The following is a 26,243-nucleotide window of genomic DNA, read 5'->3' as shown; positions in this document are numbered from 1 at the left end:
GTTGAACGAGCTGATCGAGGCGTCTTGCTTCGTAGGCAGCACATGAGACACTGCTTCTGCTACCAGTTTACTCAACAGTTCCTCATGACCGTACTGCTTGGAGGCAATCACAGAGCGGGTAATCTTAGCTAATTGTTCAGGGTCGTTCTTCATAGTGATTTCGTCCACCACCAATTCGTCCAGGGCCTTCAGAGTATAGTTCATAGCCATGTTGTAGCCTTGGATAATCTCCACCGCGGATAGGCCCAAGGCGATCAGCTTCTCGGCGACGTTCAGCAGTTCCCCGGCGAGAACCATCACCAGGTTGGTCCCGTCACCCATATCGATCTTTTGTTGTTCGGTGGCCATTACCAGCACTTTCACAGCAGGATGAACAATGTCCAGCTCACGCAACATCGTGGCGGCGTCATTGGTGACGACGGTCTTCCCAATGTGGTTAACAATAATCTTGTTCCTCCCGCAAGGGCCCATTGATGTCAGACACATCTGGTGGATTTCCCTGATGGCAGCAATGGATTTGTTAATTTGACCATCAGCGTTAGAGTAACTGCTGTAGCCTTGCTTGAATAGCCCTGCGTTTGGAGCCTGTGGCAATTTCATAGACATATTTTCTTGTGGAGGTGGGTATGTATGTATGTACTTTAGCTAGGTTCCTATATCGATGAGAAATGGAATATGATTAAATCGTGTATACTTAAATGTATTAAGTTCATTGTAAATTTGTACTATTCTATGCTAACGCCTTTTGCAAGATGGGCAACGCTTAACAAAAACATGAAAAAAAAAGACGAGTAGTAAAAATTGCCATACATTGCGAAATAAATACACTATCTTCATATATAGAATAAATGAGGTAAACGAATGGATAGAAATCCTAAAGTCATGCGTACGCATATGTATGAATTGAATATCTATAAAAATAAATAATACAAAAGTATATATTGCTAGACTTTGTTCAAGAAACCCACATGACAATAGTCTGCCAAGAGGTGTAAGCCATGACAATGACCCCAAAGATACATAACACTATATCAAGCACCATTTCCAACTTTTTTCTTGTGTTCATTTGTGAAGAATTATCTAGCATCGTAGCTTTGAAATGCAATAATGGTGGGTGTATATATATCAGAGGGATACAAGCCATAGACCCAACTAACGAAACAAATTTATCTAAATCATTGGCACCGATCCAAGCCATAGTTGCCGATAGAATGACCACGAACGTTCTAAAATAATTCTTGAGCCACTTTACCTTCGGGTTATGTTTTCCCGATGCATTAGCTGGGAAAGTCAGGTGTTCTAGGATTCTAATGGCAGGGAATAATTGTAAAGGTGTAGAAAGAAGGATTGCCAAGGCGTATAGTAACTGTACCGTCAATGTTAATGGACTATCCTGTGGGAAATTCAATAACACAACAGTTTCGACTTGAGAACCAAATGCACAGTAACAGATCAACCCACATGAGATAAATATTACGGTGACTATGACCATTACACCAGATAATGATTTTTGAAATTTTTCTGGATGACGCATAGATTCCTGAATTGGAATCAACAATCCAATTCCTTCAAATGTGAAAATTGCAGTCCCGATAAACAGTGACCAATCTTTCTTGTTAAAGAGTATTATTGATTGAGCAATCCCATTCGTTACCACATGGTATGAAGCATAATAATAGACATATAACAACCCCAAGAGAATAAATAAATCTGCAATCAGTGCGGTACCACTCAATTTGGCAATATTTCTAGTCAGTGATAATGGAATAAATATAATTGCTTGTAGTATAATATACAATGCTAGATGTATTTGTTCTTTGTCAAACCCAAAGACATTATCAACGAATACTTTCAAATTTGTTGCAGTGAAGACAGTATATGCTGCTGAAAAACCTAATTGTGATAAAGTTATAGATGACAAAATAGCGTATTTCATTGGATTCCCATATAGGGTATATCCCATTTCACCGTACCCATTAACATTAATTTTATTCTTAGTATTAATCAATAATACGAAACAATAATATGAGATCCAAGCACAAAACAACAAACACACCGAGCTAAAAGCCCAACCACCATTATGGAATGCTCTTGGTAAAAACAGTACACCCGTTCCCACGAATGATTTCAATAGTAATAGAACAGCTTTAAATGTTGTCGATTTATGTTTTTCATGATGTGATGTTGTTTCAGTCAATAATAAACTTGTCGATTCATTATCTGATTCAAGAACTTCCAAATCTGTAATATCGGTTTCATCTTCTTCTCCATCTTCTTCTCTTTCAGAATCAGAATCAGACAAATCTTCACCTGCAAAATGTCCATAAAGTGTTAAAAATTCGATAAAATTACGAGTGAAAAAATCTGGTGTTCTTAAATTTTTCTTTCTACGAGATTGTAAAATATAAGATCTTCTAAATCCACCTGGTGCTCTAATTTCTTCATGTGTCATTATTACAGGACCGTTACTATTACCATTAGTAGTAATATTACTATTATTATTATTATTATTAGTTCCACTATATGTACGATGACCTTGAGGAGTTGGTAATATCAAACTATTCAAAGTACTTGAATTTATTGATAAAGCGGAGAAACTCATTGACCGTTTCCTATGATAAGCATTACCATTTGTAGTACCATTTTCTGGAAATAAATTCGCAGATCTAATAGGAGAATGTGCTAAGTTCGTATTAATATTAGTATTAACAATATTATTATTATTATTTTCCATAATTGGTGGATGATCATTTTTCCATTTATATAAATCTCTTGTAATATCACCACCTGGTAGACTTAAATCATTTGTTGATGGTGATAAATATTTAGATACTTGATCGACAACATCTTGAGTCGGATTATTTACATCAAATGATGCAGATTTAGATATCGAGGGAGATCCTGAATTAGACATGTTCATTGCTACTTGAGATTGTTGTTTTATTGGTGTAGTACCATATAATGAACCATTAGTATTCGTATTATTAGTAATATTATTATTGTCACTATGTAACAATGGTCTTGGATCCATTCTTAATGCGGCTGTATGACTTGATCTTCTAGAAGAAACGGACGTATGTTGTTGTGGAATAATGGTAGTAGCAACGCCTGTATCCGCACTAGGTGTAATTGGGGGTATGTCCTTTGTTGTGACCAATATAGGCTGTTGTTTTATTGGATCATTTTCAATACTATCATTTTCATTCTTCTTATTAGTCAATTTTTTTTTCCTTCTTTGAGCCTTCTTCTTTCTATTATCTTTTCTAGTCATATCGAATACCTATATGTATATATTCTAGTCAGGTATAGTTGGATATCTAACTGAGCTGTCTTCAACAATTCGAGTAAGGAAACGTCAAAATATATATATGTATATTGGCGATTTCTAACGTTTATATATCTTGGGGGTGGAAAGGCATCCACCATCCATCCATCCATCCCTTCACGTAAAAAGCACCAAAATGAATCAAATTTCTCTCTGCGGTGCGCTCTGCTCTGCTTTGCTTTGTTTTCACGCCATCAATGAAATGAATTTGTGATAATTTATTCGCAGAGAATAATATGGCACTACGCTACAGACAAAACAGACTCTGAACAGTTCAATAATACCCATTATTACATTGTTATATTATCATATCATATTATAATGCATTATAATGGCGTGATACATATCTGGGAAAGTGTATAATAGAGTCAAGCAATGCCACAATCATTAAAGGAATGCTACTTTCTTATATTAGATCACTATGTTGACTCGTAATTTGGGGAAAGAGTATTCTCAATTAAATTAAATGCAACTTAGCGAACTACTTTTATCATGATGACAGTAAATATATATATGACTATAGCTATCAGAATTTGGTTAGCTCAGTTTAGCTTCGTGTTCTCTCTTTCTTTTATGCGATTGTTGTGGTCTCGCTATCAGTTTCCGTTTCCGTTTCTTAATTCTCTTGTTTATGCTAGGGTTTGCTAGGGTTTGTGAGTAGGGTTTCGCTCTGTCTCTCCCCCAATCAAATCAATTTCTGTGAAAATTGTTTCACACTAAATAGACGCGCGTGCGTAGAATCCCACTAATAGTAAGAAACTGAATGGATGCAAGTGTAAACAAAAGAGCAAGCATTACTTAGATAAATATTTTGAAGAAGGTTCATCGATGATTTAACACTAAAATGATTATTTAATACGTACACACATATATATTTTGAATGCAGTAATCTTTACTTAATAAACAGACTAGTATACGTTTATATATATATATATATATATAAACATAGTTACATACCACACCAACAGAAACCACTCACATTATGGCAAGCTTAGAAGACCTTATACCCACTGTAAATAAATTACAAGATGTAATGTATGCTTCAGGTATAGATACACTGGATTTACCGGTATTGGCCGTCGTCGGATCTCAGTCCTCAGGGAAATCTTCTATCTTAGAGACACTGGTCGGAAGAGATTTCTTACCTAGAGGTACAGGTATTGTCACCAGAAGACCGTTAGTACTACAGCTAAATAATATTAAAAGAAAGATTGACGATGATGCTGATCATGATGCCGATGTCGATGCTGGACCTCGTTACGAAGAAGAATGGGGGGAGTTTTTACATTTACCTGGGAAGAAATTTCATGATTTTGATGAAATTAGACACGAAATTGAACATGAAACTGCAAGAATTGCAGGTAAAAATAAAGGTATTAGTAAATTACCAATTAATTTAAAAGTCTTTTCTCCACATGTTTTAAATTTAACCTTAGTAGATTTACCTGGGATTACAAAAGTTCCTATTGGGGAACAACCAATCGATATTGAAAAACAAATTAAAAATTTGATCTTAGATTATATTGCAACACCAAATTGTTTAATCTTAGCTGTTTCACCTGCAAACGTGGATTTAGTCAATTCAGAATCTTTGAAATTAGCTAAAGAAGTAGACCCATATGGGAAGAGAACTATCGGTGTTATCACTAAATTGGATTTAATGGATTCAGGAACTAATGCAATGGATATTTTATTAGGGAAAGTTTACCCATTAGAACTGGGATTTGTTGGGATTGTTAATAGATCTCAACAAGATATTCAATTAAATATATCTGTGAAACAAGCTTTGGAAAATGAAGATCATTATTTTGCAAGACATCCAGTGTATAGAACAATTGCTAATAGATGTGGGACTAGATATTTAGCTAAATTGTTAAATAAAACTTTGATGTCTCATATTCGTGATAAATTACCTGATATTAAAACAAAATTAAATATGTTAATTAATCAAACTGAAAAAGATTTATTATCATTTGGTACCATGGGATTAATCGATAAAAAAGAAAGTAAAGCAGGTTTGATTTTACAATTGATGAATAAATTCGCTACAAATTTTATATCTTCAATTGATGGGAATTCATCAAATATTAATACAAAGGAATTATGTGGTGGTGCTAGAATTTATTATATTTATAACGACATATATGGGAAAACCCTTAAAACTATTGATCCAACAACAAATTTGACCTCTGATGATATTAGAACTGCAATTAGAAACTCCACAGGCCCTCGTGCCACATTATTTGTTCCAGAACTAGCATTTGATTTATTGATTAAACCTCAAATTAAATTGCTATTAGAACCATCACAACATTGTGTAGAATTGGTCTTTGATGAATTAATGAAAATTTGTCAATCCTCAAGTACAAATGAATTGGCAAGATATCCAAATTTAAAAGGTACATTGATTGATGTTATTAGTGATCTATTGAGAGAAAGATTGACCCCAACTCACTCTTATGTAGAAAGTTTAATTGATATCCAAACTGCCTATATCAACACAAATCATCCAAGGTTTTTAAGCGCTACTGAAGTGATGGCTGATATCATGCATATTCGTGATAGAAGAAATCTACCTTATGGAAATATTTCACAACAACAACAACAACAACAAATGTTTAATTATAATGGTGATGAAACAATTAGCAATATTAACCCAAGTGGGACCTCCCAAGAGACTGACGATATTGATGAAGCTAGTATTGCATCTCCTCAGGAATCAAATAGTGGTAACCATAATAATCCTACAAGAATTGCTGAAACCATTTTAAATGGTGCCAACAATATCAATATACAAGATAATAAAAATAAATTACCAGGGATAAGTCAATCGGAGATTTTCCCAAATTCTAACGCTGGTAAATCAAATGGATCTAATGGTATGTTTGCTAACTCTACATCTTCTTTGAATAGCCAAGCTGATGGTAAGGATTCCTTCTTGAATTACTTCTTCGGCAAAGAAAAGGGAAACATGAACCAACAAACTGGACAGCAGCAACAACAACGCCAACAACAAGCTGGTCAAAGAATGATGAATGGAATGAACAGGGTTAATGATATCAATGCTACCATGTTTAATGGATTACGTCTAAGTGATAATAACTATCCAGATTCAGGTATGACATTCAATAATGATAACAACAACAGCGAAGGATTAACAGAACGTGAACAATTGGAATGCGAATTGATAAGAAGATTGATTATTTCATATTTTAATATTGTTAGAGAAATGATCGAAGATCAAGTCCCAAAGGCTATTATGTGCTTATTGGTCAACTTCTCAAAGGAGAACGTCCAAAACAGGTTGGTTACAGAATTATATAAGGAGTCAATGATAGATAATCTGCTGCAAGAAGATGAAACATTGGTCCAAGAGAGAATTAACTGTGAAAAATTATTAGACACTTATAAAAAGGCCAATTCTCTCGTCCATAATATTCTATAGCCATATTAATGAAGTTGTTTTAAATATTAGTTATCTAGAAATTCATAGAAAGAAACGAAATATGAAAAGTAATAAATATAATACAACTATTTTTTGCTGCAAGAGGTATCTGTAGGACGATCTATAACATTTATATAAATATAGTTCGATGTATTGGAATGATTTCAATTTTATGAGTACTACTTAACAAAATGAATTCTGGATATGAACCGAAATTAATTTCTTGGTGACACGTTTATTGGAGTTGCAGTCGAATTGGTAGAATATGCTTGTGATGCACTCTTTGAACTACGCTTTGGTATTACGCTAGTATTTGAAGAATTTTCATTCGATCCAGTCACTGCTCCATTAAGTCCATTCGGTGTTCTAATCATTCTATGCTGGTTTGTATAACTGCGCACATTATTACTACTAACTGATAATAATGGCCTTCTTGGATCATGTTCATCTCTTGCCTGTTCTTCGTCATTGGATTCTCCATGCCTATGTGAAGGGTCTTTCCCAACTTTCAGAACAACCATGCAACAGAATAAACTCATCACAAATAACACACCTATCACAGCACCTGTTGCAATTGCCATTAATGGAAACGAAAAATGATAATTATAACGATTAGTCCAACTTAATGATAACGGCCTATCAATTAAAAATACACATGCTCTCTGGTTGATATCCTTGTTTCGTGTGGTAGAACACCCTTTTTTCAATATTCTTACTTCATTATCAGAGCCACCCTTTATCTTAAGAAATGATTCAGTATCGGATACTTTTCTGCATTCTAAGGTTTGTCCTAAATCTGTTTTTATGTCACCAGTACAATTGATCAACCCTGCAGTTTCGTTACCTTTAATTATATGTAGTTTTAAAAACTTTTCCAATGTTGTGGAATTAATGTTAATATCTTCAAATATTAGCGAAGAATAAGTAGGTATTAGAATGGAATATAAATCAGATTCTGGTGATCTATGAAATAATTTATGAGATAAGTCCTCAAATTTATTTAAAAACGTTATTATTTCGGAAGAATCTGTCACTTCGATAAGTTGCTTTATAGAAATATTAACCGACTTAGGTAGATCCATCATTTGGAAGGGTTGTAGGACACCTTGATTAAAAAATATATCATCGGTTTTAACAAGGGTAATATTATCAAACATCGTATTCAACTCAAGTTCAATATTCTTGGAATCGTTTTGATCATCCGTAGTCTTTAATTGGACCTTGTTACCTAATATATTCGTTGTATCTAGTGATACATCGTCCATATCCGTATAATATAACCCATTAAGGATGTAATTTTTCATTACCTCCTCCATCAGTGATAAATCTCTCTCAACCAAGTCCATAGTTAAGGATATCGAACCCCATGAATTAAAACATGGTAACAAAACAGTATAACCTTCATGATTTGGTATTAATTCTAATAAGTTCAGTTGCCTCAAGAATGATATCGATTTGGAACAATGTGAAAATGGCGGTACTGATAAAATCAGATCGCCAGGTGTAGTCAAATCACCCGAGAAGGTATATATTAATTTATTCCCAACGATATACGGTTTTGATAGAGTAATTTTTAATTTGTCATTAATCCAATACCCGTCTCCACGTTTAGTAATTTTAACCCTTTGACAATTGTTGCCTAATTTCTTGACCGATGAACAGAATGAAGAGTTGAATATCTTCGTAAAGGATTCACCTCTACTTAGCACAGGGAAATCTTCCTCTAGCCATACTTGTTCATTCATGAAATGATAAAGTAAAGTAGATTTTGTGAAACCCATCCCATCATTTTGATTAGACTCTGGAACAAAAATCGTCATCTTCTCATCAGTATCATCTCTATTTTGAATCATGCTTTCAATGTTTCTAAAATACATTTCGCTTACAAATCCAGAACAATTCAAACCATGCAAATAGTTTTCCGCATCAAATGCAATATCCTTCGTTAGAATAGCCATATCTTCGTAAAAATGTGCGACACCAGAATTGAATATTTCATTAGATACTAATGAATCAGTTGTAATGTTTGAAGAATGACGAGTACCCTGTTTATTACTCCCAAATGATATTGAATCATTATTCAAATTAGTTAGAATCTCTGATTTTATTATGGACCCCCCATGAATACCTTTATATATAAGGTTACGATACATTGATTCCATATGATTTATCCATTTCTGTCGTACCGGTCTCTGCATTCTGTCTAAATTATTATATGAGTCCAGCAAATATTTTAGTTCAACAGAATTTAGATGACGTTCAAAAGAATCATCAGATGGTATAATCACTGTATTATAATCAATTAGTTTGTCAGATTCTGGGATCTTACCTATAAGTCTTTTTAAATTTTCAAAAGTCAAGTCTAACTGATCGTGTAATTGATAATTTTCGTCCGTGATAACGTCTGATAAGGACAACGGTTCTTTAAGATTATTCAATATACCATGAACCGTTGCATTTTGGAAATTAGGCGTTAAATCAGGTTCAACTATTGGTATTCTGTTTATCTTGAAACGTGTCTTAGTCATACTATCCCATGATTGTCCGATTACATATGGATATTTGACACCTTCTGATATTATTCGTGTGGTATTTATGAGATCTTCAGTGTGCACCATGTAATTATGAAATATATAATCATTAATATCAAACGCAGAAATGTTAATGTTTTCGTCATAACCAACAAATGCAGAATTGACTGGTGCAAATAGTGTAAAATTTTGTAAATCGTTTAAATGGTTGATGTTACCACTTCGTTGAACAAGTCTCAAAAATGTGGAAAATTGAACATTAGATGATAATATATCTATCACCGTGGTAAATGGGAAATCTGGTTTCTCATCTGTACTCTTATTTTCATCAACCTGTTCATTGGATAGGAGTGCGGTGTCTATTTCTCTGCTTAGGCATAGTTGTATTGTGCTACATATATAAAATAAAAGGATTGTAATGTACTTCATTCAAAATGGTAGTATATGGTGAACTTATGTTCGAGTAAGTGATCAATTAATACTGAATGTCTTAAAATCCAATTGATAAGGTATTAATTATCGTTACCTTCTTCTTATTGTTCTTGTTAGCTTATTTGTCTTTCAAAAAAAAGGGTGTTATAGAATATGTTAAATAAAAGCGAACAGTTACTAAGTTTATAGATGCTGCAACTTTAATCTTTTCCACAGTTGATTAAAAAAGATTAGGTGTTTATATTATTATAAGCTTTATGTCTTCGTTTGACTTCTTTTTAATATACACTTCTTATACAATATTATGGTCTTATTATTATTTACGATATGTCTCTATCAACAATATATGCATAAAAAACAGATATGCTGCATAGAGACCGTAGGACAGCATCCGGCTGACCGATCTTTGCAAGACATTGGAAATGAACAAAAAAACCAAAATATTGTAATAATCATGAGTAACTGTTGATAAGATGCAACCAATCCGTTTAACTAATTGCAAGAAGGATCGGTATACATAATTCTAGATAATGCATATTAATTGTTTAGTATATAATATATCACAGGAATTGAAAGCAGACACAACAAATTCTGTAATTATGTAAAGTTTATCTCATAAAAACAATTAAGTTCTACATGTGTTACAAATATATTAAACAATCTAATTATATTGCATGTAACGGGAGGTAGAACTGAATTTCTTATAACCGTTAATGACTTTATCAACAGCCTTCAGGAAGTCCTTCTCCGTGGCAACCTTCCTTCTAGCTCTAATTGCAAACATGCCTGCTTCTGTACATACTGATCTTAATTCTGCACCTGTGGAGTTTGGACATAATCTTGATATTAATTCCCATCTAATATTTCTCTCGACACTCATAGATTTTGAGTGAATACGGAAGATATTAGCACGACCTTCCAAGTCCGGAAGAGAGAATTCAACTTTACGGTCAATTCTACCAGGTCTTAACAACGCAGGATCAAGAGTGTTTGGTCTATTAGTAGCGAACATCACCTTGATATTACCACGAGGGTCAAACCCATCTAATTGTGTAATCAACTCTAACATAGTTCTTTGAACTTCATTATCACCACCAGCACCATCATCAAAACGGGCACCACCAACAGCATCGATTTCATCGAAGAAAATAATGCAAGCTTTCTTCGTACGTGCCATTTCGAATAATTCTCTAACCATACGTGCACCTTCACCCACATACTTCTGTACTAATTCAGAACCAATCACTCTGATAAATGTAGCATCTGTTCTATTAGCAACAGCACGCGCACACAGGGTCTTACCTGTACCAGGAGGACCATATAACAATATACCTTTTGGTGGATCAATACCTAATGTGGCAAACCTTTCTGGAGATAATAATGGTAATTCGACAACTTCTCTTAGTTTTTCAATTTGATCTTTACAACCACCAACATCACTATATGTAACATCTGGTTTTTCTTCGACGGTCATCATCGTTACAGATGGATCAATTCTTGGTGGTAATGGTAGCTCAATATGGTATTTAGATCTATCTACACCAACTCTCATACCTTCTTCAATATCAGTTGGAGATACACGTTCCCCAAGTCCTACAACAAACTTCGCAATCTGTTTCAAGTTAATAACATATTTCGATTCTTCATCGTCATCATCCCCAATCGTATCTGTATTAGTAGAGCCTTGTTCTGCTGAGGTCGAACTAGCTGAACCATTACCATTAGAAGATTGTGTATCGTTATTCTCTAATGCTTCTTGACGTAGCTGTTCCTTGGATTTGATAATCTTGGTACAACGTGCCACTTGTAATGGATGTTCTTCGCTCAATCTTTGTCTATCACCCATGATATCCCACATATGAGAAGGTGCTAAACCAGTATCACTCTCTTTAACACCAGCTTTCTCCTTAATTCTTGCTTCAATTTTCTTCAAATCACCTTCTGTTTCCTTCAATTTTGATGCATATGGAGCAGCACCATATGTCTTTAACACTTGGATATCACCTTCAGTTAGGGGTGTAATATTTTCTTCCTTCTTATTAGAATCATCAGCGCCATCTACTGGAGCCTTATATTTTTCCCAATCAGCTTTTGGAGGCATTTCTTGTACGTTTTATCTATTATTTCCTTAAAATATTGTTCTTTCCCTTATAGGTTATTCTAACAAAATGGGATGTTGAATGTTGTGTTTGTGATCCAATAGTGTATACACACACTCTCTTTATATCTGTATTTGAGCACTTAATGTGAATATATATATTCTTCTCTATTGTTAATTGAGCACAGATATCTATATTTTTATTTATAACGTTTTCTTTCTTATATCTTTACTGGGTGGCAAATATTTATGTATATATTATATTCCAAATAATGAAATTACAATGTATTTTAGGATATTTTCTCCTTCTATTTTTCTACCTTCGCCGCCCGTCGGTTTTTATGTTAACTTCTCATAATATTTTTGAACTAACTGCGAACTGATTTCACACAACAGATAGATACACGTATAAGGAATAATGTTCGTAAACTATATCAATACAGAATTAATTTGCCTTAAGATACATTATATCTTTGAACTTATACAGACAACTTGTTAATGTTCCATTAAATCGTACTGTAATTTTTAGTTCACTTTATTTTATTACAAATGTTAATGTTGCAAAGGCATAAGAATTAATTTATATAGCATTCTTTTTACATAATTATTAAAGAAGCATATTTATTTCTTTGTTTCTTGTTCTTTAAGTAATATACAACCATCTTCCATTTGATGTTTTATCTATTTAGTTTATAACTTTCTAGTCTCAGCACCTCCGATTTTTTGTTCAAGAGCAGATGAATTGTTGTCCAAAGACTTAAGCGCATCCAAATGCGTGTTCAATAATTGAACTATTTGTGCATTCTCATCTTGATTGTTCAAATTTATGCTAGTAACTTTGTTGAATGTATTACTTATCTCGTTGATTTCACTTATTAGAGATGATAAGTTCACTGATAAACCGTTTAAGTTTTCATCTAACTTTTCAGCAGTTTCATAAGCTTGTTGTCTCTTTTGATCATTATTGTTCGCACTGCTGCCATTATTTGTGTTCAATATATCTACAAGCAATGAGTCTGTCTTTGATTCGTAGTTATCCAAAAAGTTTTCCAATTCGGTTTGTTGTCTTTCAATATATTGCAATGATTGGTCGATTCTATTTTGTGTTTGTTCGGCAACTAATGTATCATTGTATAATTTGTTAATGTCTTCCCCACTTTTCACTAGAACTTGATCCCATTCATTGACTTTCTTGGTGTATTTATCAAAATGAATAGCAGAACTTGTTAGTTGATTGGTCCATCTGGTAACGAGATCATCTAATGTTTTATTATCCAACGAAATTGGCTTCAATTCCACATTCTTTTTGGTCAGAGTTGAGGTAGCAGCAGTGGTTGGAGGTTTCACATCTGCTGTTGTAGTACCAGTTGAAGTGGTAGATGGGTTTTCATCCTTCTTGCCACCAAATGAAAATCCACTACCAGTAGATGGTTTAGTATCAGTTGCGAGTGATTTCTCGGCTGGCTTCTCAGCGTCAGTTTTTTTGGAGCCAAAACTGAACGAACCTAGGCCAGCACCTGCAGTAGGTTTCGCAGCATCTTCCTTTTTCTCACTTGGTTTGGTAGTGGCTCCACCAAACGAGAATCCACTTGGCTTTAAAGATGCATCGGTTTTAGATTCATCCCCCTTCGCCGCAGTTTTATCGCCACCGAAAGAAAAGGCTGGTTTACTAGCACTTGTAGTTGTAGTCTCATCCTTCTTTATTTCTGTGGCGCCAAGTTTGGATCCTCCAAATGCGAATGCTGGCTTAGTTGCTTCGGTAGGCTTTGAAGTAGAAGTGCTACTAGCGGAACCACCAAATGAAAATGCTGATTTAGAAGCAGTTACATCATCCTTTTTCTCTTCTGGTTTAGCTCCCGAAAAAGAACTCCCAAACGCAAACGCCGGTTTCGTAGCGCTTGTATCATCCTTCGTCTCTTCAGGTTTACTAGTATTAGATCCAAAGGAAAGTCCAGATGGTTTTACTGTAGTGCCAGAAGCTGGCGCACTAGCACCGAAGTTTAAGGTTGGTTTTGATGAGTCCGTATTACCTGCAGTTGCACTTCCACCAAATGAGAATGTGGTTGCGTTACCAATTTCTGTGCCACTATCTTTATTAGCAGTTAGATTGAATGATGGCTTGGCGGTTCCCTCCTTCTTCTCTTCAGTACTAGTTGCTGTGTTAGTAGGGTTCAAGGAAAATGTAGGTTTGGATGTATCACTGGAAGTAGGATCTTTGGTTACAGAAGTAGTAGACCCACCAAACAAAAAACTAGATGGGGCAGCAGTAGATGTTGAATCTGTTGTTTTAGCACCAAATCCACCAAATCCAGGGTTTGAACTACTAGTAGTCGCAGTAGTTGTTCCATTATTTGAAGCAGCTGGTGCTGCGCTTCCAAATACTGGTTTTACGCTAGTTGCACTAGGTTGTGAAGCACCAAACCCACCGAAGGCCGGCTTGGCAGCGCCAGCACTAGCAGAACCATTTGAAGATGTAGTTGAAGCAGATGCACTGTTAGTAACAGAACCAAATCCACCAAAACTAGCTTTAACAGCAGCTGTACCGGTGGTTGCTGAAGTTGGATTTGGTGGAGCAGCACCGAATCCACCAAACATTGGCTTAGCTTGAGCACCTGAAGTTGGGGCTACGCTGTTTGTGGCAGCTGATCCAAATGGAGCATTCGAGGTGCTTGTGTTGGTAGCTGTAGTCTGAAGACCACCGAATGCTGGATTTTTTGGGGCACCTAACCCAGCAGCGGTAGAATTAGTTGGGGCCGCACCAAATGACGGTTGATTTGTGACAGGAGGAGCATTTGCGTTGCTACCAAATCCACCAAATGTTGGTGCTGTAGCATTGGTAGAAGCATTGCCAAAGCCACCAAAGGCTGGCTTTGGTACATTGGCATTTGTAGAACTGGTTGAACCAAATGCATTTCCAGTCGAACTGCTTGGTGTGTTTCCGAAAGCGCCACCGCTATTGTTACTGGCTCCTCCAAAGAGACTTCCTGATTTAGGAGCTGTATTACCAAAAGCACTGCCCGCATTGTTGTTCGGAGGCAAACCAAATGTGTTGTTACCACTGTTATTCGTGTTTGCACCAAAGGTACTATTAGCATTACTTCCAGTGGTGTTACCAAATGTGCTGCCCATGTTATTATTTGCATTAGCACCAAAGGCACTGCCATTATTGTTATTTGTCGAACCACCAAAAGCACTAGAAGTATTATTGTTGTTGTTATTACTATTATTACCGAAGCCAAAACCAGACTGAGTATTAGTATTAGTATTGTTATTATTCTGAGTGCCTCCAAATCCAAATCCACCTTGGGTAGTACCTGTATTTTGAGTATTGTTACCGAAACCACCAAAAGGTTGGTTTGGTTTATTGTTAGGTGTACTGAAATTCACTGTTTGAATAATATCATATTTTCATAAATTAGAATTGCTCGATGGTGGTAAATCATTGCAATACTTAAATAAAATAGTAGATGTTGTTAGTAAAATAAGACAAAAAAACAGGTTGAATCGTATTTTATCACATCTGTATCAATAGACAGTATTAATGTATGAAAAAAATTGTACGAGATTCAGTTTCTTATCGTGGAACAATCAATTAACAGGAACCTTTGAGATTCTCGACTATTAATTGTTAGATGATAAATGTATTTTCAAAAGGAACTATTAACATACTTCTTTGTATTGTAAATGATGCACAGCCCACTTGATTGATATCTTATGAATAAGACAAATTGGAGTTTCTATATATCTGGTATCACTTTCTTTTAGATGATGTACGTACCATCGATCCTTGTCTTGTCCCTTCTACAATCACAACTATGGGTAAAATCGATTGCTATTTTGGTGTAAAATTCATTTTTTTTTGGTTTTCTGAACTCGCTTGAATATTTTCTAAACAAAAATAAATTTGAACAAAAAAACTGGAATGTGAGGGTAACAATGTTTAGTATTGCTGGAATAATAAAAATGCTATTAGTATCCGTATGGATGAAGCTGCACCACCAGTCTGTTTTTCTCAATTAATACGTTGTAAAATCGTAGTAGTTTTTATACAGTGAAAACCACTAAACTGTTGAATATATATTTCTAAAACTAATTTTATCTGACTTTTTTCAAATTCGCTGCAAAATTACATCCTAAATGTGTCAACTACTATTTTGCCAAATTATGGCTCCATCCATAGTATTACTATGATTCCTGTTTCCCAAAAGAAAAGAGGTATGATATATGTATAGTTCACTTAGATAATATTACATTTATTTTTAAAAAAATATACAGCATTTACATATAGGGATGTACAAATACCGATACCACTGTCACTACAGCATTTGATGTGTATTTCTCCCAAATTTATGTAAACACATAAATGTCAATGATTTGCACAGTTATAGTCATGTATGACTTATGGTTATTTGTTTACACTTTTTTGATTTATTATTTCATTTATGATTATCTGGAGAATCTGCAAGGTTCTTATTTGAAACTCTGATTTTTACTAGATTATCCAGAACTTGGTCATATGCTTGGTTCATTGCTTCTTCTTCTTGGTTGTTCGTGTATTCATCGATTTCTTTAGGATTCTTAGGTAGTGTATCTCCTATCCTCTCTCTATGTTCTTCATTATTATTAGAATCAAGTTTTGAAGGACCAGATAATATATCGTTACTTCCTTCACTAGAATTATTTTGGGAATCATTGGACTTTTTACCATCCTGCTTCTTGAAAATGTGATGGAAATGGAACCCTTGATTATGTAATTCGTCAATAACATTCAACACATCGGATACATTATTTTTCAGTAGCATATCTTTGATTTGATCACTATTAGAAGTCTCGGCAGCTTTGCATATCTCGTCTCTATATAACTCACTGAATTTGCACTTATCACTGTTTATAGATTCAGTGTCTATTGATTGATTATTTCCCTCTATTTCTTCCGCTGAGTCGCTGCCTGTTTCTGCATTTTCTCTTCTTATAATTTCAGGTTCGACTAATCTCTTAACGGGAGCATCATCGTCTCTAAATTCCACCATTTCATCGGCATTATGAGTAGAATTTTCTGGTTTGATGCTACCGAATGGTAACAAAACAGTATGGCCAGATTTCGTAAATGCAGACGACATAATAATAGCATCTGACCGATTATCATTAGTACCTAATTGGGATTCTGATGAATTTATTTGAGTTAGGTCCTCTGCAGTGCTATTTTTAGAGGAAGGAGCAAGATCACCTTGAATGGTTTTGATATGTCTTTGTCTCAATAATCTTATACTTTTTTCTAAACTGGCATCTATGATACACAACCTTATTAGAGCCTCCTTACCTTCAATGTTTAATTGACCTTGGACTCTTAGATCAAACAGATCTTGAACAACTTTTCTAATTTTCTTTCTAGCTTTTGAAACCTTAACAATAAATTTCTCTACTGTAGCATTATATTGAGCCTTATTCGATTCATCAAATGTTTCTGTCAATAGAGTTGTAAATTCGTCCCTGATACTTTGTAATTGAGAATTTTCTTGAGACGACTTATCAACATCCCCATTCTTATCTTTCTTGTTATTTGGAGTAGTCAATTCACTTTGAATGTTTCTCATACTGTACAAAGAAATCTCGTCCTTGATCTTCTCTGGCATGTAAGCATAGTCTAAATCTAATGTAATCAAAGACGTACTCTTTTTAACAGCTTCGGCAAGGGCTTTGGAACTAGCTAGGTCCAAAGGTGTGCCTATTATGGATAAATGATGAAGTGATGTGCACAGTGGTAGCGTTTCAGCTATAGTAACAATCTCTGTTGAAGTAAGGCCGTTAAAATTCAAATGCAAGCGCGCAAGACCCACAAAGGATGGTAAACAATCCAGTAGAGTATGCATACATGCAGGAAATATTTTTGGATTATTAGATAAGTCAAGGAACTTCATACTTTTAGAGAAACACAGAATACTCAATAATTTCAAGAATTCATTCGTTTCACTAGTAGCGCCTTCTTCGACTTGTAAATTAGTATTGTTCAAGGAAATGAATTTCACCAGATTTTTATGTTTCATAGCATGTATTTTATCAAACATTGCATCGGAAAATGGTTGTAATTTCCCTCTTAAATCATTAAACCCAATATCCAACCCTGTCACCCTAGAATGAACAATCCATTTTGCCAAGATTTGGCACTGTTCCATAGATAATTGATTATAAGCTAAACCCAATCTGGATGATTTCATTGCACCGACTTCAATAAAGTTTTTGAATTGTTTCAATGACATTTTTGCACCAGATAAAATCAATTCTTCTATTCCACCTTTGATGGCTAATGCACCTGCCAATAGATTCCAGTTCATTTCGGTTCTACTGTCTTTGTTATAATCCATTCTATGTAATGTACTCTTCAAGGATGATTTAGAAGGTTTTTGGACATTAACTTTAATATGTGATACCATTGTTAAATCTAATGAAATCAATGATTCACTATGAGATATGAAGTAACATAAAACTTTCCAACCGTCTTCATCTAAAGGTGTATTACGTAAGGATAATTTTTCAAAATTTTTCTTACTGGACAATGATCCCAATATAATTCTTAACATCTCAACAGTTAGATGAACACCATCCAGCGATAAACATAAGATAGGAGCAATACTAATGAAATCGCTAAATGACCAAACTTCTACCATAGAAGGTCGTGGGTTACGTAGTTGTAACAATGGAATAGGATCTGTTGAACCAGGTGTTAATTGTTTCATTGTTGCTGGAATAGGTAGAATTTCTCTTAAGTGACAACATCTAGTATAAACAACGTCATGGGGAATCTTTAGATTTCTTGGAGGGAATTCGGCTTCATCTGTCTCTTCAGATCCAGCTGATTGTAATGATGTATTGGAATTCGAAGAAGTTAGGTTTGTTAAGGATCTCCTACTTACCATGGGTTTATCAATTGTAAGATGTGAAGCACTCTTACTGACGCTAACTTCTTCTTCATGATTAGTCACAGTTCTTCTTAAATCGTTTGGTGTTTCTTTAGCTCTCGCCTCAGCGGCAGCCTCGGCGGCAGCCAATTCCATATTTCTAATATGTGAGCACTCGACATCCTTCGCCGTATCTTCTTCTCCGTCATCATCTTCATCACCTTCGTTTGCATTGTCCTTATTAGAATTTGGTGGGGTTGTCGTTGTAGACCCACCAGATAATATATTTTCTGGTATTTTTTCTTCTTGTTTCTTGAGGTCTAAATTAGATTGAGTTTGTTTCGTAGAATACTCGTTATCATTATCATTATTGTTATTGTTTTCATTTTCTGGTACTAAAAGTTTCAATTGTCCAGTACCGCCCACGACAATACCAGCTGTTGATTCTTGAAGGATCTTACGCCTTTCTTGGGGAGTTAATCTATGGATAACAACTGAACCATTTGGTTTAACCTCTACTTCACCCTTTCTCGGATTTTTACTACATATTTGTTGAGGTGGATCATTAAAATAAGTATTCGTTGCAAAAGAGACATGTTTTAATGGTTTCAAATCTTCTAAACCTGGCAAGATGTTAATATGTTCAGGATCAAATTTATGAGAATCATTTAATGTTGTTGTTGAAATACTAGAGACAGACTTATCTAAACTACCATCCGATACACTATTTACAGTAACTCCATGTGAGGTGACTCTTTTCAAAAATGCACCGAATTTATTTGAAGTGGTACTATTGTTATTCGGTGAAGATATAGCTTGTGATTGAGAATCTTTATTTCCTACTGGGCATTCCCCAGATATTGATGATTTATTGTAAAATACAGATGGCCATGAAGATTTTGCAGGATGTGCAGGTATAGGTCTACCTCTAGCATCATGAACTTTATTTTTTTGAGTAGTATCAGCACACATTGTGAAAGTCGCTTTTGTTCTTGCATGACGTAATTGACGAGAATTTGAATTTTGAAATGCACTCACTGCATAACCTTTAGATTTATAATATTTTAAGAATTCAAGGAGTCGCCTATTGTCTTCATCTAACTCTAAAGAACTGTTGTCGATAGAATCACATGCAGATGCTAATGCTTCATCATCCATTTCATTATCAGGTTCATGTGATAAACTACCTCTACGAGAATTTGAATGCGAATGTAGATGAGTATGGTGATGATGATGATGATGTGATGCATTGTTGTCTTCGTTATTCATATCTATAAGATCAGATTCTGTCTTAGCTCTTGTTAAAGAATGGTTACTTCTAGCCGGAGAGACCGTTCTAGATAGATTGTTTATTTCTTCTGGAGCTAAAGATCCACGACGTGACCTTAATGGAGAAGTTGTGGATTCTCTTTCGAACGTAGGTCTCGTTGTCGTTGTTGTTGATGTATTGTTAGATGGAGTAGGTGTGATGACAGGTTTTGGTTCTGTTTTTTTACGACTAAAGAATGATTTGAAAAAACCCATTTTTTTCGGAGATCCATTTTCTTGTTCTTGTTCTTGATCTTGTTTAGCTTTAGCTTTAGAATAAACAGTTTGACCAGATATAGATTTTGTTCTTCTTAATTGAGGTTGTTCTCTTGTAGTTTGTTCAGTATGAGGTCTAAAACTTTGATTTTCTTCAACTATATTAGTAGTTTTGGTAGGAGGGTTAGATGATGGTGATGGTGATGATTCTCTTACCATACCTGCAACAGAATTACGTCTTGGAACATTTGACTGTCTTATTTCAGCAGTGGTATTAGTCGCAGTATGTAATACAGGTACAGTTGCATTCTCATCAGTAATATTTGAGTTTGTGAAAGGCTGATCTTCTAGTGGATCCACACATTCTTTCGAACTAGCAAACCAATCAACATTCATTCTCGGGACATGATGCTCTCTTAATGTTTCATCTGTTGCATCCCTAGGGTCCATTATTCATATATGCAGAGTGAGGATGTGTCTGTTTGTAATGTTGCTATTAATGGAGATTCTACTCTAATAAAAGATAAAATAGAGAAGACTCTTTAATTTGTTGTAGTGATTAGTTTTTGCTCTTTGCTTCCAAAAACTAAAAGTGTATAATACAGTATATATATATATATAGATGTATTAGTGTATGGCTTAATATTATTGTTTGCTGTATATAATAGAGGATTTGAATATTAAGATTAAATAATAAGTTATTATAGAAGAAAATGCGAAAACAAAAAAACAAAAAAAGAGAAGCCCGGTTAGTACTTCGTTACATGCTTATTTAAGGTCTTCCTCTAATTTTGTTGTTTAACTTCCCCCGAAAGCATTTATCTATCGCTGTATTTACAGACTTTTAATCATTGGTAGTGGTTGGTTATTGTCATTCTCATTCGCACCGCCAGAAACTATAAACGAATTTTGTCTGTATCACTGCCCCTTGAATTGCGGAACAGAACGTATAAATGACGTGGGGGGGCCGGTGGTGGAAGAGAGAGCGCGAGTGCGAAAGGATTGCACGTGCCGTGGATGGTGGTGTCTACTGTCGTTTGTTGGTGGAGCATTCTGTTGCCCTCCACGAGGACCCCGTTTTTTGGGGTTGTTGGCGGTGACTGGTTCCACGGGATGGGAGACGGAAGGGGGAGGTGATGGGACGTGACATGGGGTTCGTGAGTGCTTTAATTATAGATAACTGAAAAATTAAGTTAATATCGTGAAATTTTCCACTCATTTAAATTAAAGGAAACGCTATATACACCTTATTAAGTTAGTCAGTACTCCATTAAAGTGGAAAGTGGTGTTTTCATAGTACAGTATTGATCAATTGATTACAGTTCATTATATATAAACGGAAAAAATATGACTGAATTGACTCAGTTCATTATCGATACGTATAAGACTCGACAACAATTGATACAGAATGGGATATGGAGAGGTGAATTATATAAACATATCAAGATAATCAATAGTCATGATCGTTCATGGATTTGGAAGACACTTCTGTTACATTCAGAGAATCAAGAAGATATCAACGATAACGATCACAATAATAATAATAATAATAATAATAATAATAATAATAATAGATATATTACTAATGAGTCGCAACTATTTGATTCATTGAATAACTTAGTTGCAGTTCCATTGATATCTGCAAAACCAACATCACAAAATGAAAAAGATGATCATGATCATGATGATAATAACAATAACAATATATCATTGCCGTTTACCCCAATTAAAAGAATGGTTCAAATAGGAAGTAAAGGAATAAGGAAATTAACGCCGAAGGAAACACATTCTCATCCATTAGCAACTAATAAAAACGTTACTGAAAGTTCAAACAATAATGATGAAGATTATGGAATGGATATTTCAGATACCTTGGAAATTATTGATTTAGATTTATCAAGATTGATTGTATCACCAATTTTTGAAGAACCACAAATTCATGCATTAATGCGTCGAATCATGTTTAATTATTTATTATTAGACAATAAGAAAACTCAAAAGGACATTTCTATAATGGATCAAACTTATAGATATAGACAAGGGTTTCATGAGATTCTTGCAATAATATTCTTACAATTTTATGATTCACAAATAGAGACCACAGAAATAAGTAATAATAATGAACAAATTAAATTTGTCTTATTTATTTTCACAAAGTTAATGGTACCTTTACAAAGTATATTCTATATAGAGAATCGACTCCTTGAATGGCAAGACAATATTTTCATAAAAGTATTAAAGCTAAGTTCACCTCAATTATTTTCAATATTATACCCTAAACCGTCATCATCCTGCAGTAATAAGAATAGCCATAATAATTTGATTTGGCTGATTCGTTGGACAAGATTACTATTCCTAAGAGAATTACCCTTACAGGATTGTCTAATAATATGGGATCATATATTGACATTTTCTTACCCTCTGGATTCCATGGTGGCGTGTCTTATCGTATCAATATTAATCACTGTTAGAAAGACATTGGTGGAGATTCATGAAAATGATGAAATGGATAATGATGATTTGATTGAATTTATGTTACAATTCGATAAACGAGTCGGGGTGAAAAGACTGGATATTTTAAAGATTTGTGAATTGGCGGGTTTGTTATGTGAATCATGGGAAAGTGGGCATTGGAAAGATTTATCACGAGTAGTAATACGATATATTAATCAGAATGAAATGGATCCTAATAGAAAACGTTTAGAAGATAAATTGAAGCAAAGAGTACAACGATCAATGATTAAATAAATAAATAAATAAATAGTAGGTACAAAGAGTGAGGAATAAATAATGTTGTGTTTATATGTATGAGAGGGGGAAGTTGTGTATGCTTATTATTTTTTGTTGCTGTTGATATTATTACTATTATTCTCCTAATAAGCTCTTACAGTTGGAGGTACAGAAGGACACTCCTTTTCGTCTAATGTATGAGAAATTACCTTTCTGTATTTCAAAGACACAGGAGATCCTGTAGTTGGTTGCCACGACAAAGTATGTTTCATCCAAGTCTTATCGTCTCTTTCTGGATAATCATCTCTAGCATGAGCACCACGAGATTCCTTTCTGGCAGAAGCAGACACGGCAGTTTGGGAGGCACAAGTTAACAAGTTTTGTAATTCCAAAGTTTCAATAAGATCGGAGTTCCAAATCATTGACTTATCAGTGACATGAACATCTTCAAAAGTGTTATCCACGGCAATGATATTATTTACACCTTCATCTAGAGAATCCTGGGTTCTAAACACGGAAACATCCTTTTGCATAGTCTTCTGCATGTTCAATCTAATTTCAGAAGTTGTTCTAGAACCATTAGCATTTCTCAATTTATCTAAATTGGCAATACTTTCCTTACCTAAGTCAGGTAATGGTTTATGTGGTAAACCAGGTTGTAAAGTATCAGCAACGGTATGAGCCACAGCACGACCAAAGACAACTAAATCTAATAGGGAGTTGGCACCAAGTCTATTGGCACCATGGACAGAGACACATGCAGTTTCACCACAAGCCATCAAACCTGGAATAACCTTATCTTCACCAGTCTTTTCATCTATTGTCAAAGCTTCACCATTCCATTTGGTTGGAATACCACCCATATTGTAATGGACGGTTGGGATAACTGGAATAGGTTCCTTAGTGACATCGACACCAGCAAAGATAGAAGCAGTCTCAGAGATACCTGGTAATCTTTCCTTCAATACATTAGGTGGTAAATGACTCAATTGTAAGAACATATGATCCTTTTCTGGACCGACACCTCTACCTTCTTTAATTTCCATAGTGATTGCTCTTGAGACAACATCTCTACAAGCCAAATCCTTAGCAGTTGGAGCGTAACGTTCCATGAATCTTTCACCTTCAGAGTTAACTAAATAACCACCCTCACCACGAGCACCTTCGGTGATCAAACAACCGGAACCATATATACCGGATGGATGGAATTGAATGAATTCCAAATCTTGTAATGGGAAACCTGCACGAGAGACCATAGCCATACCATCACCGGTACAAGTATGGGCTGAAGTACAAGAGAAGTAAGCTCTACCATACCCACCAGTAGCCATGATAGTTCTATGAGATCTAAATCTATGAATAGTACCATCTTCTTGATTCACAGCAATGACACCAACGACTTCACCTTCTGGAGATTTCAAAAGATCTAAAGCGAAGAATTCGATGAAAAAATTACAATCATGTTGTAAAGCTTGACCATATAAAGTATGTAACATTGCATGACCTGTTCTATCTGCCACGGCACAAGTTCTATAAGCTTGACCACCTTTACCAAATTCTTTTGATTGACCACCGAAAGCTCTTTGATAAATTCTACCTTCTTCATTTCTTGAAAATGGCATACCAAAATGTTCCAATTCAATAATCGATTTTGGAGCTTCTCTAGTCATATAATGAATAGAATCTTGATCACCTAACCAATCAGAACCTTTAACAGTATCGTACATATGCCATTTCCAATCATCTGGATGCATATTACCTAAAGCAGCATTAATACCACCTTGAGCAGCGACAGTATGAGATCTAGTTGGAAATAATTTGGAGATACAAGCAGTCTTATAACCTGCTTCGGCAAGACCAAAAGCAGCTCTTAAACCGGCACCACCGGCACCAACCACGACACAATCATATTCATGGTCAATAATATGATATTTATTTAATAGAGGATCAGTGGAATTGGAAGAAAATGTTTTACCATTAATATTTTTACCTTGAACTTCGAGAGCTCTTGAAGTGGAAGAGAAACATCTCTTGTATAATGTTAGACTATTACTTAATCTAGAAGATTGTCTTAAAGATAGCATTATAGTAATAAATAAATATGAATTTTTTTTAGGGTGTAATAAATCAAATAAAGCTATTAATGTATGAATATGTATGTGTACCTTATTATTATCTTTTAAAGTGTAATTGTCTTATTCCCTTAAAAAAAAAATTAACGGAGTTCCTAATGCATAAATATATGTATATATGTATGCTTAAATTTAAGTTTATTTAATTGAAGATAGATCAAATATTGTTTGAAAAGTATGAATTCAAAATATGAAAGAAAAACCTTCTGAAGTGTTTAAAGAAAATATTTCACTTTTATATATTCCTCTATAGTAATAATAATAATAATAAAATAAAATAAAATAAAGAAGATATATATTGAGGGGAAAACGAGTAATGATTGGTAAGACTCAAATTAGCATTAAAGTACCGTTAATATTATATATCATATGCGAGCAACCCACTATTACAAAGAAAATATATCCATATATACCTGTCGTCCTCTATGTTGTGCTCTGCATGTACCTCCCCTCCCTCGCTCCCCTCTTCGTTGAGATCATGCATACTCAAAATAATAGTATTCGCTGTATTTGCTGTATGCAATAGTTTTAGAATGTTTCTACGTCAATTCAGTACTTCTTTATATTCTGACCAATCACAGAGACGAATAGAATCATGGAAGTTTTCATGAATTTAATTTTCTCGTTTCTCTCCGATGATTCGCATAACAAACACACAGAAAGAAGCAGAAGAAGCCCTAGTATTCAACCCTGTATATATTATACATATTTCACACAAGAACGACGCTTTGGGGGAGAGCAGGAAGTTCTCCATTAAACCGATTGACTACAAAACTAACTGAATAAACAGCATTCGGCGGATGGTATTCCCCTTCTATATATGGAGGTGGTGGTGCTGCACGTGACAACGGCGGCAATTCCATTTATTTATTTTTTTTTGGGGGGGAGCAAAGAGGGGAAGCGGTGTTCTTTCAATCAGCGGTTAATCTTTTCTCTTTTATATATATATATATATATAGAAGACCTTGCTCTTTTTTGTAGTTTATTTCTGAAAATTCAGGACGAAAGGTTCTTGCTAATAACTTTCTAATCCGTTACTAAGAAGATATATTTAACAAGATAACTATATAAAATTAATATAATTGATTGATTGATGCAAATGTGCCATAATATATATATATATATATATA

At 34.6% G+C, this 26,243-nt stretch overlaps 8 protein-coding genes across 8 annotated transcripts; 2 read left to right on the top strand and 6 right to left on the bottom strand.

The window, feature by feature from the left end:
* Positions 1-955: 955 nt before the first annotated feature.
* AVT3 (Avt3p) lies at positions 956-3,271 on the bottom strand (the record flags this gene model as incomplete). The annotated part of the gene is made up of 1 exon (XM_041548933.1): positions 956-3,271. The coding sequence occupies one exon, from the start codon at positions 3,269-3,271 to the stop codon at positions 956-958; it is 2,316 nt and encodes a 771-aa protein (XP_041404867.1).
* A 1,036-nt stretch (positions 3,272-4,307) lies between these two features.
* Positions 4,308-6,770, top strand: DNM1 (dynamin-related GTPase DNM1; the record flags this gene model as incomplete). The annotated part of the gene is made up of 1 exon (XM_041548932.1): positions 4,308-6,770. One exon carries the CDS (start codon positions 4,308-4,310, stop codon positions 6,768-6,770), a length of 2,463 nt encoding a protein of 820 aa, XP_041404866.1.
* Positions 6,771-6,985: 215 nt separating this feature from the next.
* KABA2_02S05390 (uncharacterized protein) lies at positions 6,986-9,730 on the bottom strand (the record flags this gene model as incomplete). Its single annotated transcript, XM_041548931.1, has 1 exon — positions 6,986-9,730. One exon carries the CDS (start codon positions 9,728-9,730, stop codon positions 6,986-6,988), a length of 2,745 nt encoding a protein of 914 aa, XP_041404865.1.
* Positions 9,731-10,394: 664 nt separating this feature from the next.
* Positions 10,395-11,834, bottom strand: RPT1 (proteasome regulatory particle base subunit RPT1; the record flags this gene model as incomplete). Its single annotated transcript, XM_041548930.1, has 1 exon — positions 10,395-11,834. The coding sequence occupies one exon, from the start codon at positions 11,832-11,834 to the stop codon at positions 10,395-10,397; it is 1,440 nt and encodes a 479-aa protein (XP_041404864.1).
* A 687-nt stretch (positions 11,835-12,521) lies between these two features.
* On the bottom strand, positions 12,522-15,501 carry NSP1 (FG-nucleoporin NSP1; the record flags this gene model as incomplete). Its single annotated transcript, XM_041548929.1, has 2 exons — positions 12,522-15,217; position 15,501. Coding segments are annotated over 2 exons (2,697 nt in total).
* A 766-nt stretch (positions 15,502-16,267) lies between these two features.
* MHP1 (Mhp1p) lies at positions 16,268-20,701 on the bottom strand (the record flags this gene model as incomplete). Its single annotated transcript, XM_041548928.1, has 1 exon — positions 16,268-20,701. One exon carries the CDS (start codon positions 20,699-20,701, stop codon positions 16,268-16,270), a length of 4,434 nt encoding a protein of 1,477 aa, XP_041404862.1.
* Positions 20,702-21,598: 897 nt separating this feature from the next.
* Positions 21,599-22,999, top strand: GYP6 (GTPase-activating protein GYP6; the record flags this gene model as incomplete). Its single annotated transcript, XM_041548927.1, has 1 exon — positions 21,599-22,999. One exon carries the CDS (start codon positions 21,599-21,601, stop codon positions 22,997-22,999), a length of 1,401 nt encoding a protein of 466 aa, XP_041404861.1.
* A 125-nt stretch (positions 23,000-23,124) lies between these two features.
* KABA2_02S05280 (succinate dehydrogenase [ubiquinone] flavoprotein subunit) lies at positions 23,125-25,065 on the bottom strand (the record flags this gene model as incomplete). Its single annotated transcript, XM_041548926.1, has 1 exon — positions 23,125-25,065. The coding sequence occupies one exon, from the start codon at positions 25,063-25,065 to the stop codon at positions 23,125-23,127; it is 1,941 nt and encodes a 646-aa protein (XP_041404860.1).
* Positions 25,066-26,243: the final 1,178 nt, after the last annotated feature.

Source organism: Maudiozyma barnettii (assembly GCF_903064755.1).
Source record: "Maudiozyma barnettii strain CLIB 1767 genome assembly, contig: KABA2_02, whole genome shotgun sequence".
NCBI classification, from domain to species: Eukaryota; Fungi; Ascomycota; class Saccharomycetes; order Saccharomycetales; family Saccharomycetaceae; genus Maudiozyma; species Maudiozyma barnettii.
This window is presented reverse-complemented; position numbering and strand designations above follow the sequence as displayed.